Source organism: Mirounga leonina, unplaced genomic scaffold (assembly GCF_011800145.1).
Source record: "Mirounga leonina isolate KUSES-001 unplaced genomic scaffold, KU_Mleo_1.0 Mir_127, whole genome shotgun sequence".
In the NCBI taxonomy this organism is placed as follows: domain Eukaryota; kingdom Metazoa; phylum Chordata; class Mammalia; order Carnivora; family Phocidae; genus Mirounga; species Mirounga leonina.
Window position 1 is genome coordinate 33,647,253 of NW_023270316.1, and position 15,383 is coordinate 33,662,635.

Here is a 15,383-nt window from a genome sequence, read left to right on the forward strand (position 1 = left end):
ATTACTGGGCATTTGTAGTGTCTTCTACTAGATTTCACAAATGATTCTGAATTTTAAAAAATGTACAGTGTCTTGGTATTTCTGTTATGACTTTTAAACCTAGTCTTTATATAATTAGAAAATACACTCACCAATATGACAATATTTAGCCAAATATTTATAAGCCACATACTTTAAAAATGCATTGAGAATTATGAAACCTCTAAAATTTAAATCAGAAGAGTATATATTTATTTTGTAACAAAACAGATAAAACCAAATACAAAGCATACTATTGTTTGCACTTCATATATGTTGATTATCATGCTGAAATCTGTTAATTTAACATTCAGTTAAAGTAAACTTTAGTCATTTAAAAAAATGCCAAGTACATGATTATGACAAACTTTTTGTTCATCAGAGAAAGAACTTCGGGAGTAAATAATGATAGAGCAAATCCGTCCAAAACACTAGGTCTTCATCTTTTCTTTCTTAGACCACTCTGGTGCTTCTTTTTTGGTCTGTTAAAAAAAAGAGAAATAAGAAAAAAAAAAAAACCCACAAAAATCAAGTAAAATGCTTATAAGGAAAATAAGAGAGGCAGTTCAGAGAAATAAGTACCTATATAATATTGGGGCTTTGTATGTAAAATTACAGTAAACAATTGCTTTTCTTAATTCAGAAAGATACTTAAGGGCCAAGGTTCTCTCTTTTGTCAGAAATAATCTCCCACCTGGTATGTCTGTAGAAAAAATATACATCTGTGTTTTCTGGCTCAAAGCCTGTATTTAACATATCGTACATAGGTAAGTATTTATGAATTGATTTTATTTCAAAGAGAATTATAAAAAAAAAATCAAAGACGTGGATCTTTTCATTTGTATTATCTGTCTATATATGGATATTTATTCATGCAATGGATATTTACTAAAAATTTACTAGATCCAAATCACTGTACTTTGAGCTTCTGAATTGCTAAGTATTTGCCAGAGAACTTCTTAGCTTTACTGCTCAATCATTTCAATCTAAAAAGAGCCTTGCTGTACAGAGTAGTAACAAAAAAGAGGGGAGGTGGACTGTTACAGAAGAAAGCACTCAGAACTTCTTACAGAAGGCACTGATTCCTATCAAAACATCCTATTTTATACGATATATTACAATAAATATGCAGTTTACTTCTTTCCCACTTAGATCTGCTTCAAACTATGAAGGACCATAGTTCTAAATATATGTATGTATGTGTAGGCATATAGATAAGTATGACAGCTTGTAATTTTATCTTTTTTATATTGTTTTATAGTTGATAGTTGATGTACAAACTGCAGGAAGTGACTTCAATGATCAGCTCCTCTTAACCTTATTCATGCTTTGGCCAACTCCAATTACCACTAACTAAGCTGGGAGACTCTCCTCCACTCCCGAATCTTTACACTATGGCTCTAACTTGAGCTATAGATTCTTTCACAGGATGGTCTCCATGGGTGACTGAAATTCAGTATGTCAAATGAACTCTCCCAATCCTCCATAGTCTCTGTCTCGGTGAATAGTATCACACTTTATTCAGTAATCTAAACCAGAAATATTTCATTCTTCTTCATCCTAGATTTCTTCTTTTCACTTACTACATTCATTCTAAGCAGTCTAAAACTTAGCTTTTATTGAAATATCTTCTTAACTCATTCTGTTCCTATCTTGACCCCATTGGGCCTTCATTGTTTCTGGCTTGATTCCTGCAAGAGCTTCCTAATTCTGATCTGGCTCTCTCTTCAATTAATCATCCACAATTCTTCCAAGCTTATCTTTCTAAAGTGAAAATCTGTATTAAAACACTTCAGTATTTCCTTCTTATAAAGAAAGTTCAAAGTCCTTAGTATTTAAGGTAAAAGAAAGGCTCCTGGCTGGCTCAGTCGGTAGAGCATGCAACTCTTGACCTCAGGGTGGAGCCTACTTAAAAAAAAAAAAAAAAAAAAAAAAAAAGATGGGGCGCCTAGGTGGCTCAGTCGGTTAAGCGTCTGCCTTCGGCTCAGGTCATGATCCCAGGGTCCTGGGATCGAGTCCCGCATCGGGCTCCCTGCTCAGCGGGGAGTCTGCTTCTCCCTCTGACCCTCCCCCCTCTCATGCTCTCTCTATCTCATTCTCTCTCTCAAATAAATAAATAAAATCTTTAAAAAAAAAAAATTAAACTGTGGCTCCTGGACAAAAAAAATCTTAAAGTAGCTTCTACAGACCTTCAAGCTTATAGTCAAGGGCAGAGAATTTGTACATCTGTGTTTTCTCATTGAACTGATACAAAAAATATTACTGCTCTGTGTACCTGGGAAGAAGATAAATGAAACTTTCGATATTAAAAAGGAATCTTAAGATCCAAAAAGGACAGTACAAGAATTTCAGTAGCAGACAATTCTTCCTGACTCCTTTTATCTGTGTTTGGTCCACTGCAGACCACCTCCCGCCTCCCCTCCCCACCAATACATTCTTTATCAGATGTGTTAATGAGGTAGATTTGCCACAATCAAGTGTGCCTCTTTCCAGGGATTAGCTGCTTTTCCACTGCATAAATTGACTTTTGAGATACTTGATCTCTCATAGGTTCCATTACATTGAAACCCTTTTTATATGTATATATGGCATATAGCTCTAATTTTTATGTGCTGGTTTAGGTTAATTGTATTTGTGATTTTATAAAGAAACAGTATGAATTAGTGAAGACTTTGGATTATTAGTTGAGGGTTAACAAACCTTAAGTAAACTGTACTCCAGATTTAGGGAAGAGCTCAGAGGGCTGTGGCAGAAACAAATGACAGGATTAACTGGAAACCTACCAGGACTAATCTACCATGTTACAATGTGATTCTGGAGATAAATAACTGATAAGATAGGTACTTTTGTGTCATCGACAAGCAGTCAACTAAAACATTAATATATTACTTGGGGATTCTAACACACTGAGAAAGTATTTTAAAATGAGAAAGAATGATGATAATACAGATATCATAAACCTGGTGGATTATTCCTGGAATCTAGAAAAAAAGCTAGAAATTAAGAATCTATTTGTGTTCAAACACCAGAAAAGTGCCACTTCTCTAAAGAAAAGAAAGATGCTGTCTAGTAGATATAACTTTGTTTTCCAAAAAAAGATATAAGCTGGGAATCACAGAAATAAATATTTAAAGAGTCTTCATAGGCAGGGCCCAACCTAAGCGAGTCTAGGTCAGCTGACCTGGCTTTCCTACCAACTAAATGAGAGACTGTCCTGTATCATTCGACCTTCACTGCCCTACTTCCATGCTCACAAAGAAATTCCTTATTTCTAAATTAGCTTACCAGATAAAGTACATCAGGAAGAAGCTGCAATTAGAACTCATGATGCTAGAAACTGAAAAGTTATTTTTTTTGAAATGTAAATGTGCATAGCTACATATCTTGAAGTCTGAGCATACTTTGGTGAGATAAATCTAGATTCATCATCAAAAAAAGTGAGTCCAGAGTCTCAGTACAAATGTCACAGGAAGCATTATAGGTATGATGAGCTGTTGATCCCCTCAGCCTCCAGAGATGGCTGGGGTCCCTTCAATCCACCAGCAAAGTTCATTTAACCTGGAGTGCCACACAAACGTGTGGTTATGTCTTGAGAAAGGTTGGGAGGCACAGAGTTAGCACACAACCCTGTAGTAAGGCTACCCCAGAGTGGCATCCTGTGTCACTTGTCTTAATACATCCAGTTGTATTCATTATATTACCATAATACAAATAACTGCTAAATTCATTTGTGATGAGTGATGAGAAAAACTGTTTTTATAACCTATCTACTTAGAAAAAATAATTTTTAAAAAAGATTTTATTTATTTATTTGAGAGAGAGAGAGAATGAGAGACAGAGAACACGAGAGGGAAGAGGGCAGAGGGGGAAGCAGACCCCCTGCTGAACAGGGAGCCCGATGTGGTACTCGATCCCGGGACTCCGGGATCATGACCTGAGCCGAAGGCAGTCGCTTAACCAACTGAGCCACCCAGGCGCCCAGAAAAAATAATTTTTAAATTGTGGTAAAATACACATGACATAAAATTTGCCACCATTATCGTTTTTAAGTGTACAGGTCAGTGGCATTAAGTATATTGACATTGTTGTCCGACCATCATCACCATCCATCCACAACACCCTTTTCCTCGTGTGTAACTGAAATTCTGTCCTCGTTGAACAGTAGCTCCCCATGCCCCCAGTTCCTAGCAGCCACTGGTCCATTTTCTCCTTCTATGAATCTGACTACTCTAGGTATATCCCCATCTACCTTTTTTTTTTTTAAAAGACTTATTTATTTATTTATTTATTTGACAGAGAGAGAGAGAGAGAGAGAGAGAGAGACAGCTAGAGAGGGAACACAAGCAGGGTGGGCAGGAGAGGAGAAGCAGGCTTCCCATGGAGCAGGGAGCCAGATGTGGGACTAGATCCCAGGATCCTGGGACCATGACCTGAGCCGAAGGCAGACACTTAACGACTGAGCCACCCAGGAGCCCCTATCCCATCTACTTTTATTTCCCCTTTTGTCCTAAGGAAAGTGTTAATGGGTCATGAGGTGATTGAAGTCAGGGATAAGAATGTAGTAAGAAAGGAATAAAGTCCTGGGGCGCCTGGGTGGCTCAGTTCGTTAAGCATCCACCTTCGGCTCAGGTCACAATCTCAGGGTCCTGGGATCGAGTCCTGAGTTGGCCTCCTTGCTCAGTGGGGAGTCTGCTTCTCCCTCTCCTTCTGCCTGCCGCTCCCCCTGCGTATGCTCTCTCTGTCTCTGTCAAATAAATAAATAAAATCTTAAAAAAAAGAAAGAAATAAAGTCTAGATATAAAAAATACATATTAGAATCCTATTACTGAATAATGGAAAGAAGCACAAATCAGAAAATAATTTGTGAATATTGTACTTTTTCTGCCTTTGAAATTTCTCACTCTCTAACCTCATTTTCACCTGTCAAAATCTTAGACATTCTTCAAGGCCCGAATCTCAAATACTTTCTTTCTGCAGGAGCACATCAACATCATAGTATCTATTCTTTCTTTAAATTTCCATAGCACTTAGCATTTTCTTATTTTACTTTAAAAGTAGTCCACCCAATTTCATCTGTATCAAAATGATCAAATATTCTATAATGTTTAGCAAGGGTTCCTGCATGTAGTCAGGACAAACCTGTTGAACTAAATTGTACTTACTTGAACATTTTTTGTCTTCCAGATGACCACATGTAGCCTTCTAAATCACTTCTACAGAGTCATGTGGTCATATAGTCATTTACATTACATAAATGTAATTTACCCATCCAACAGATGCTAGCCATTGAGATAACCAATCTAAGTTAAGGTCTGAACCCTCCCATAAACTCACTGTCATCTGGAAACTTCATACACAAAGTACTGGTGCTACTATTTTGTGATGTTCCCTGCCCTCCCTGGAGCCTAAGGTTTTTATTGTTTCAATGCTGACAATCTGCTTGGAGAAAAGACTAAGAGCAGGATTGCTAACATCTGCATTTTTTTTTTAAGATTTTATTTATTTATTTGACAGAGGGAGACACAGCGAGAGAGGGGACACAAGCGGGGGCAGAGGGAGAGGGAGAACTGGACTCCCCACTGAGCAGGGAGCCCCGATGTGGGGCTCGATCCCAGGACCCTGGGACCATGACCTGAGCCGAAGGCAGACGCTTAACGACTGCGCCACCCAGGCGCCCAACATCTGCATTTTTATTGAGAAAATAGTGACAATGATATGAATCCTGAGTAAAAATGCTGGTTTGGAAAAGGATGGTAGCAGAACACTAGCAAAAGTTAGTCCCATGCTGCTCTGGAAGGAAAAAGGAAAGTTGCTCCAAAGAGGATTAGAACAGCTCCAATTTTTTTCTAGAAAGGAGCAAGGTAAGGCTAGAGAAAAGGGCTAGCACAGCTTAAAAGCTACCTTGAGAGAGAAAGCAGGTGATTAGCGGGAATGAACTGGGTGATTATGAATGAAAGGGACTGAGTTGGTGCTGCCCGTTGTAGAAGTAGCACTAACCATAGTCTTGGGCACTAACCACAGCAATGGGAGTTGCTGCTTTTCACTGTCCCTGTCCTTTTAGCGTTAACACTTAAGTATCCCATCCAGTAGAGTTTTAACAGCTAAGAAGGTAAGTAAATCAGGACGGCACCTAACCATATCTTTTTTAAGTCCTCAATTCCAAATATTTATTGAGCATCAAATTGTTCCTGAGCTGTGCAAGGCAATGGAAACACAGCTCCTATACTTACAGCACTTCCCTTCCATGGCTCAATCTAGTCTTTGTTTTGGGCATTCAATGCCTGAAAAACAACTCTGCCCTATCTGTGATTTTAATGGCCAGAACTTGAGAAAGCTGTCTATCAAATGCACCTTTTGGGGTTCTCTTCATATATAAATAATCACATGGGTACTGCAAAAGGCTCATATGAATATAAAAGCATATAAAGACAAGTATCTCAAGCTCTTCTACATCACAGCTCTACCTCTACCCTACTGCCCCATTGACAGTTTTGTTTTCCTCATCTTTTCAATGCATATATGAACACACATCCATCCATCTATTCAGCATTAAATTTAATATCAGGGAAAAATATCAATAGCAAATAATTTCAGCCAAAGGATCTGGAAGCAAATTAGAAATGTTTCCATTTTAGTTATAAAACTGTAAGATTGGGGCACCTGGGTGGCTCAGTCATTGGGTGTCTGCCTTCGGCTCAGGTCATGATCCCAGGGTCCTGGGATCGAGCCCCACATTGGGCTCCCTGCTTGCAAAAGGCCTGCTTCTCCCTCTCCCACTGCCCCCCTGCTTGTGTTCCTGCTCTCACTATCTCTCTCTGTCAAATAAATAAATAAAATCTTAAAAAAAAAACCAAACTAAGATTATAAAATAACTAGCTCTTATTTTCAAATACGTACATCATAAATTCCTTTTTAACAAGATTAGATGAGATGTAAGAAAAATGTTGCTATGGAAAATTGAAAATATTCAAAATAGTAACTATAAAAATTATAATGCCTGAAAAGAATAATAGCATATTAGTATAAAAGATGTCTAGACCTCATTTCATATGATCCCCCCTCATTTTACAGATTAGAACCAGCTCAGAGGTTACCCAGTCAATTCACATTAACAATTTTGCATTAGCACACAGTATTGATTTGACTGGTTTCCAGTATTAGCTCTCACTTTTCAGTAGGGTATAGCTGAGCTCAGGCCTCTTTTTTTTTTTTTTTTTAAAGTAGGCTCCACACCCAACATGGGGCTTGAACTCATGGCCCTGAGATTAAGAGCTATATGCTCTACTGATTGAACCAGCCAGGCGCTCCTGAGCTCATACCTCTTTTGAAAAATTTTCCCTTATTATAAAAGAAATTAAGTTTATTATAGGAAAAAAACCCCAGAAAACACACATAGGCAAAAAGAAGGAAATAAAGACCACCCAATTAATACTTTATATTTTGAATCTTCCTAATTTTATTCTCACTGAATAACCTTATTTTGAGGTACTGGAGAAATTTTACTGTTAATTATATACTGGTTGTAGTCAGGATATCAGAATCAGGTTATCAGCCAAAGTCAGAAATGCAGGAGGTCGGGGTCAGAAGGAATAGTTCACTGCTTGGAACAGAGAAGGGTCAGAAAGGCAGATCAGAGGGTGTGACAGGCTTTAAGTAATTGGCTGTATCTTGTGGTTTTCATCTGACCTTACTTATCCCATCAACATCTATGTATTAGATTTTAATATAATAGACATATCATATTGTCTGCCATCCTCTTAGCCCACTTTCTGAGCCATGGTCCTTTGGAATAAATAGCTCTAGGCAGCTTATTTGGTACCATGCGATTCCTGCTCACTAGTAAGAGCAGCCATTCAGTAGCCTGGCTAATAACCTTACCAAGACTTGCCACAAAGGCGTATCACCCAACAAAAATACGCTGCGCCAATTAGATTCTTGTTTTTGGAAAATACACAGAGAACTAGGTTATAAGAGAGTAGATGTGGGAAGGAAGTATGTCTCAAGACAAGAGGCCAAGAGCAAGTTAATGAGGAAGTGGAAACTATGAGTAAGCAGAAACTGGGAGAGAAACAAAGAGAAGCTGGTGTACCACCAGAGGAAAAGATCCCGGGACACAGCTGCGGAAATCCGGAAATCCGTATAGCTGCCTTGTTTCCTGGCTGGTCAATCTAGGCTTCCTGTTTTCTCTCTCCTGTCAGCTCAGTCTCCATTACCACCACATGGATCCTTACAGTAATTACCCCTTATTCCATCTAAATTGTAACTCTGTCATTTTTTAAAAAAGGATGTTGAACCATGTAATCACTAAGCAATCTCTCATATCACATTCATCTCGAGCAGCATTATCTGAATGTATAATGAAGTAGCTTAGATCAGAAGCTCCCATACTTGACCAATTATTATAATCATCTTGGAAGTTTTAAAAAACTAAGATTCTGGGGATTCACTAAATCAGAGTATCACAGAGAAAATCTGTCTGGTTTTGAGTGTCTGTTCAGATGGTAAAAATCACATTTCTTCTGGGAAATTAAAGCAAGGATGGGAAACCATGTTAAAGTGTAATATTTAATAATGTTACTATTTTGATTGTGTTGCCTTTTTATTTTTATTCTTGTTAAAACATTTTCAGTATTTTCTCTTTTAATCCAAATTTTTCTAATTTTTTGTTTTTTGAATGATTACATGTACATTTCTACCTAAAGATGCATTTTAGTTTATGTTAATATGATTAGTTTTGTACTTTATGAAGAACCTCTTAGAGCAAAATATACTAATTTCAAAAAGAGGGGGAAGGAGATATTTTGCATGTCTTTTTATTCTTAGGTAAATTAAAAATTTGTATGTTATATGAAATGTCCCGCTGATTCCCCTATGAGTCCTGAAGACTGGAGGAGGTAAATGCTAGATTAAGGCTCATTTCTGGGCAAGTCCAATATGTTAACTAAAAACCAACTATCAGTTGTAAGGTAGGTAATACATACATTCAGAAAAGGGATTAATAATAGATCTCTCAAGGCCTTTTAATAAAACTGAAAATTAGTTTAAAACCAATAGGAATAAGAAGTAAGAAACTTAAATATACTTATGAAAATCAGAGATATTAAAATTCTAAGTTAATATTGGTTGTACTTACAAAGAGTGTTGGCTTGGGTATAAATATATTGTCTTCATGTTCTCTAGGCACATTTAAAGTCTTTGATTTATGATTCTCTGTCATATTTTTTGCATCTGTTTTAGTAAGAAGTAACTGGTCCTCAGAGTGCTTACTACGCATATTGGTGACAATCTGTTTAATTGCTGCCAATTCCTGTTGATAGATGAAAACAGAAGATAATGGCAAGTGTGATTTTAGCAAGCAGACTAAAAATGATGGATGGTAAAACATTTATTTTTATTCTTGAAGTAGAAGAAACATTTGAAGCAATCACTATATGAATGAGGAGAGCTATGAAACTAACAACATGTCAATGTACAATGCTGCACATAATTATCGATTCATACCATTAGTATTTTTAGGATGGTAAGTGATAAATTTATCATTCCATGCTCTAGTGGGCCCCTGATTTTTCTGCATATTGGGATCGCCTGTGGTACTTCAAAAACTACTGATGTCTGTGTCCCACCCGCAGAGACTGTGAGTAACTGGGAAGGAGATGGCCCTGGCTTTGGAATTTTCTAAAGATCTCCAAGTGATTCTAACTGACAAACCTCGGACCCACTGGCGGAGCTACTTTCCGCCGAAGGTTTTCTACACCTGTTTGTTGAGTAGACGATTTAGGCACTTAATTTTTTCTCTTCCTCCTCTTCAATTATCCCATTTCCTTTTGAAGTTTTATAAGAAGATGGTAGGGAAAAAGAGTCCAAAACTCTTTTCCTTGCCTACTAATCACCAGTTCAAACCTTAAGTTTAATACAACTTCGGGATTTCTTCAGTCATGTCATTCCCCATTCTTTTACAAATGAAAACTGGAGTTGGCTTTAGCAGTTGCTGTTTGAACTAAGAATTAATTATGCTGAACTTGTTAAAGAGCTCAGATCACAATTTTCAGTCATTCCCCTTCTCAGTCTATTTTGTCTTTTATTTCTCCCCACAGTCAAACTGTTAGCATCTAACACTACTTAGTGGATATTTATGATTAATTACTAAATTCATTCAATCAAATACAAGCATGTGGAGAGAGGACAGATTAAACTCTCCTTTACCTTATTATCTGTAGAATAGTGGTGGGCTATGTTGGAAGTCATTTTTTCCCTATTATTTTATTTCATTTTCATGCCAAGACACCAAAGTTATGGTGACAGAGAGCTGTTCTGCTCCCTTCTACTAATCTGTTTATAGACATCAGCTCTGGGTCAGAGCAAGTTCCTACAGGCCTTTCTTTTTTTTTTTTTCCCCTGGCTGTCATTAGTTCTATTTAGAACCATCTAGCTTGAGTGGGTATTTTAAAACAGAGCTGTTGAGTTCAAGCCACCAAATCTTAGGGCCAATAGAGGAGCTGGATGAAATGGTGCCAGAATCCTTTTTCTCCTTTCTGAAGTCCTGGGGTTGGCTTGGCGGATGCACATGAGAATGTGTGCACCTTCAGACACTGCCAATCTGATATAATATCATTTGAGCCTTTTGAGGGATCTTTCTGCTTTCAAGATTATGTTATGTCATTTATATGCTCTCCATAGTGAAGTACATAATCACTGATTTGATTTTAAACATGTCTGGTATTACGGTAGATTTTAGCTCCTCTTCTATTTACCACTATAAGGAGAAGGGGAAGGGGAGATGATGGGCTCTCAGGCTATTGAAAGAAAACTTTCTCTCTGAAAGAACCTATGTTTACTTGCCTAACTTTTGTATCTTGGCATGAAGATAAAATAATAGGAAAAAATAACCTTTAACACAACCTACTACTAATCTACAGATTAGTAAGGTAAAGGGGATCATATTTGTTGGGGAAGGGGACAGGTGGGGCAATGAGGATGAGGAGGGAGAAGAGGAAGGAGGTGCAGGTACATTAGGCAGAGGGCTTTGGCGCCTAAGTGCTGGGGAGGAGGCCGTCATTTGTTTCTCTTTGCCTTCCTTCTGCTGCTGGTAGAGGAGCAGTTACAGGAAACAGCTCATTCCTGACGCTGGTCAGGAGACAGAAGGGAAATTCATAGGTCTTTGCTTCATCCAGACTAGGATCACCTCAATTTAGGGTGTTGGCACAGTCTACTTTCATTCTTCTGGCTGCATTAGACAATGTTAGCATGGTTTCTGAAATGCAGGTAAAGAACACTGTACAAGTAACACAGTTCTATAAAATTCCCACTACAAAAATACAGCTACAGTGGATACCAAGAGAACATGTAGAAAAGTTTTGTTCAGTTTTATTATGTTGGGTTACATAAATGATCCATCCCTTTTATACCAATGGTAAATTTGGGGAATGAAAATTCCACTTTAACATCAAATAGTATCCACAATACCATCATGTACTGAACACACAGAAAGCCAAGCACATGTACTGGAAATATTTTAGCATTAGGTTAGAAGTCAAAGACACATCTATTCCTGACTCTGTTACTCACTATGTAAACTTAGGCAATCTACTCTGGTTCAATGAGCTTCAGTTTCCTAATTGATAAAATGTATGCTTGTGTTACCTTTTTGGCTATTCGCCAGTCTGATAAGTGAGTATGTTTATTTTGCATTTCTTCTATTGAGAGGTTGAGCGGCTTTTCATATATTTAAGGGTATTTGATATTCTTGGCCCATTTTTCTCCTGGGCGATTGGTCATTTTCTTACACATGTCAAGAAGCTCTTTATATGTTAGAGATTTTAGCCCTTTGTAATATGAGTGGGGGCCCCCCTCTTTATCTTTTATCTATGTTTATGCATTTTTTTTTTGTGTGTGGCTATGCCAAACTTTCGGATTCTCATGTAGCTGAATATGTCAATCTCTAATTTTACAGCCTTCTCTGTGTTTTCTTCTTCCATTTTCCTCAAGTTACTTTTATGCTTTCTTTTTCTTTTCCTTTTCAAACGTTTAGACCTCTGATCTGTTTGAAGTTTATCCTGGATTATGGTGAAGGGTGTGGATTCGACATCTTTCCCCCAAAGCTATTCTGTGATAACATTATGTACTCACCCATTTCAGATGCTTATCTTTATCATACACTAAACTTCCATAAGTAGATGATTTATTCCTGGACTTTTAAATTCTATTCCAATAGTCTGTCAGTTCATACACCCATGTCACACTGTTATAATGTTTAATGATTTGGATATATTTTTGGCTCTATTCTTAGAGATAGGGGTGGACTTATGTTAAATTAAGAGAAAAACTTAGAAGAACTGACTTTTATGATATTGAGTCTTTCTATCCATGACAATATTTTAATAGATCTTTCACCAACATTTTTGGCATAAACTGTCATGCTCTTATTGGTATTATTATTATAAATAGAATGGTTGTAATTATGAGATCTCAATTCTCAGACTGACAAAACAAAAATAAATAAACCAACATTAACATATATGAGCTAGAAAACTTACTTGTCACTACAAAACAGAATCGTTTGGTAAGATGAAGTCACCTTGAGATCTTCTGGTTTGTTCCTGATCTGGTTTGGTTCTTACCATGTTCTTGTCTGGCTCTTGATTATTGGCTCATTTCTCCTATTTAAGATTCTGCTCTTATTGTTTGGACTTGACTTTTGCATTTCATTTCCCTAGCTTTTGATTCTGCTTTTCTCTGGTCTTAAACCATCCTTTTCTGATTGGTCAGTAGGGTTATTTGTACTTATATTTAATGACTTACAAATACTGTTCACTGCAGAGCAGAGAGTGTGATTAGAAGCACAAGAAAGGAACCTCTGATGTTCAAAGGAGAATGTTTCAAGCATCATGTTCAATTGAATTCTTTTTCTTACATCACATCTATTGCTCAAAATCATGCCATTTACTTGGGTTCCTATTTGTACTCTGACTTTCTAAAAGAGATTTCCCTCCTCCTTAGAGTTCCTGCCTTTTATTATTTTTTTTTCTCATTGATGGAAACACTATATGCCTTTTCCCATATTACCTAAGATTATCTAGCTTCTTAATCATGCTATTTATTAGCTGGGTTCAATTTTGTAGACTGCTTTTAAGACTGATGCCCAGTTATTATTCTGAAATTTCTTTTATTACTTTATTTCTTTATTATTTATCTTGGCAAGTTCCATTATTTCTGAGAGGGTACTGTGGAAGAAAGTATTGTGCTTTTCTTCAGGACTTTGATGGTATTATTTCGTTGTTTCCTAAAGTCAAATTTCTGAGAACTATGATGCCAAGCTGATTCTTATTTCATTTCTGTTTTTTTTCTTTCCCAAAGTTTTTTTTTTTTATTATTATTATGTTCAGTTAGCCACTGTATAGTACATAATTAGTTTTTGATGTAGTGTTCAATGATTCATTAGGTAAGTATGACACCCAGTGCTTATCACAACATGTGCCCTTCTCAATACCCATCACCCTATTACCTCCTCCCCCCACTCTCTTCCTCTCTGTACCCTTCTCCTGGCATTTTTACTTATAATAATTTCATGATTTTTATTTTAGCAATTTTTTAAATTTTAGCAATTTTTGAAAATAAAATATCACCAATTTTTTCTTTGTTGTTCTCTGTTTCTTATTTTATAGAAATACTACTTTCTCAAATTTTTCTGAAAAAACGAATTACCCCTTGTAAGTTCTTTTCTGCTGTGGAGTTTTGTTTTTGTTTTCTTTGGAGAACAGGGTCAGTTTCTCTGAATTTTTCCCTTTTGTGTTAATTATTAATTTTCTTCCAGTTTCTGACAGTCTTTGGTGTGTGTTTCAAATTATGAACAAAGAACCAGATTAAAAGTTTTCTTTCTGTTTTTCATTTCATTCATGTGAACGAAACAACTGAGTACTCTTCTCTGAATACGTGGACGAGAAAATCTGTTTAGTAGGCTTCACTGTAGGGCTCATGCAGAAAGCAGGCTCTCTTCTCCAAAGTAGACTGCCCTAATCTGGAGTCCTTTATTTTGGCTGTTTTAGCCTATTCTTGGCAAATCCTCCATTAATTTCTCAAAATATTTTTTAAAATTCCCATTTTTCAAAATTATACAAGCATTACCTGTTCATTGTAAAATTCAAATACTGTAAAAGTGACATGCCCCAATCCTCTTTCCCTTTAACCACTAGTTTGAGATATTTAAATATTATTCTACATACATAGTCTGATTTATAATAATAGTCATTAATTCTGACACTTTTATGCTGTTTTTCAAAGAGCTAATAGTATATATGTTATAATCTAGTATATCAAATACATAAAAAAATTACAGTTTCAAGAATGATGAACCATTCATTAAAATTAACAACTCTAGAATTGCATCTGGCTATACAATTGAGACTTAGGACAAAACTGAAATAAAATGAAACAATTAAAACCACATTGCAGTAAAATAATTACTATCAAAATGGAAGAATTAAGGGCGAGGACATTCTTATGAAACTTCCAGATGATGAGGAGGAGGAGGAGGAAGAGGAAGAGGATAACGACTCCTATTGCATAAATAATCTCTATAAAAGAGATAAACTGCTCTCTTGAATCCCAAATCACATATCTTGGCCATTTAATATAAACTATTTGCACAGAGTGGTGGTATATTAAAACAGCTCAACTGCAGAGCAGCTGCTTAACACTATTGCAGAGCTGATGCCAATAAATTGCTGAAAGTTGTAAACTCTGCAAAGATGCTGGCAAGGGGACACATAGATGGCATTTCTTGATGAAAATAGCTCTGACAAGTATAATGCAAAGTATGTGCTCCACGGGAGGTCAAATGTAAGTGTTTCTGTATAGGAATAACAATGTATCCTGGTTAACAAGTCTGGTAATTCTGTGCATCTTTCTTACTTGAGGTAAACAGGAGGTAAAAACCAACCTTGTTTTAAACCAAGTACATACATATTTTGGATATTTAAATTTCATCTGAAAGGGTATTTAAAAAACATTTTATTATGGAAACTTTCTAATATGTGAAGAATATATGAAGCTCTCAGTTCTACTGCCCAACTGTAACAATGGTCAACATTTTGTCCATATTGTTTTTTAAAACAGCTTTAGTGAGATGTAATTCATAACCATACAGTCATCCATTTAAACTGTATAATTCAATGGTTTTAAGTATATTCATGGATATGTGCACATTACATCATAGTCAATTTTAAAACTTTATTACCTCAAAAAGAAACCTGGATTCCTTTAGGAATTACTCTTCAATCTCACCTTCTTCTCAACTTCCCAGCTCTAAGCAACCACTAATCTACTTTCTGCCTCCATAGATTTCCCTGTTCTAGATGTTTCATATGAAT

General features: G+C 36.5%; 1 protein-coding gene across 1 annotated transcript in view; it reads right to left on the bottom strand.

The window, feature by feature from the left end:
* Positions 1-205: 205 nt before the first annotated feature.
* PIBF1 (progesterone immunomodulatory binding factor 1) overlaps positions 206-15,383 on the bottom strand; it is a 212,822-nt gene continuing 197,644 nt past the window's right edge. The window contains exons 17-18 of the mRNA XM_035003244.1: positions 9,152-9,325; positions 206-500 (exon numbers count right to left, since the gene is read on the bottom strand). Coding sequence (XP_034859135.1) covers positions 450-500; positions 9,152-9,325 — 225 coding nt within the window. The 3' untranslated portion in view covers positions 206-449. The remainder of the gene's footprint in view (positions 501-9,151; positions 9,326-15,383) is intronic.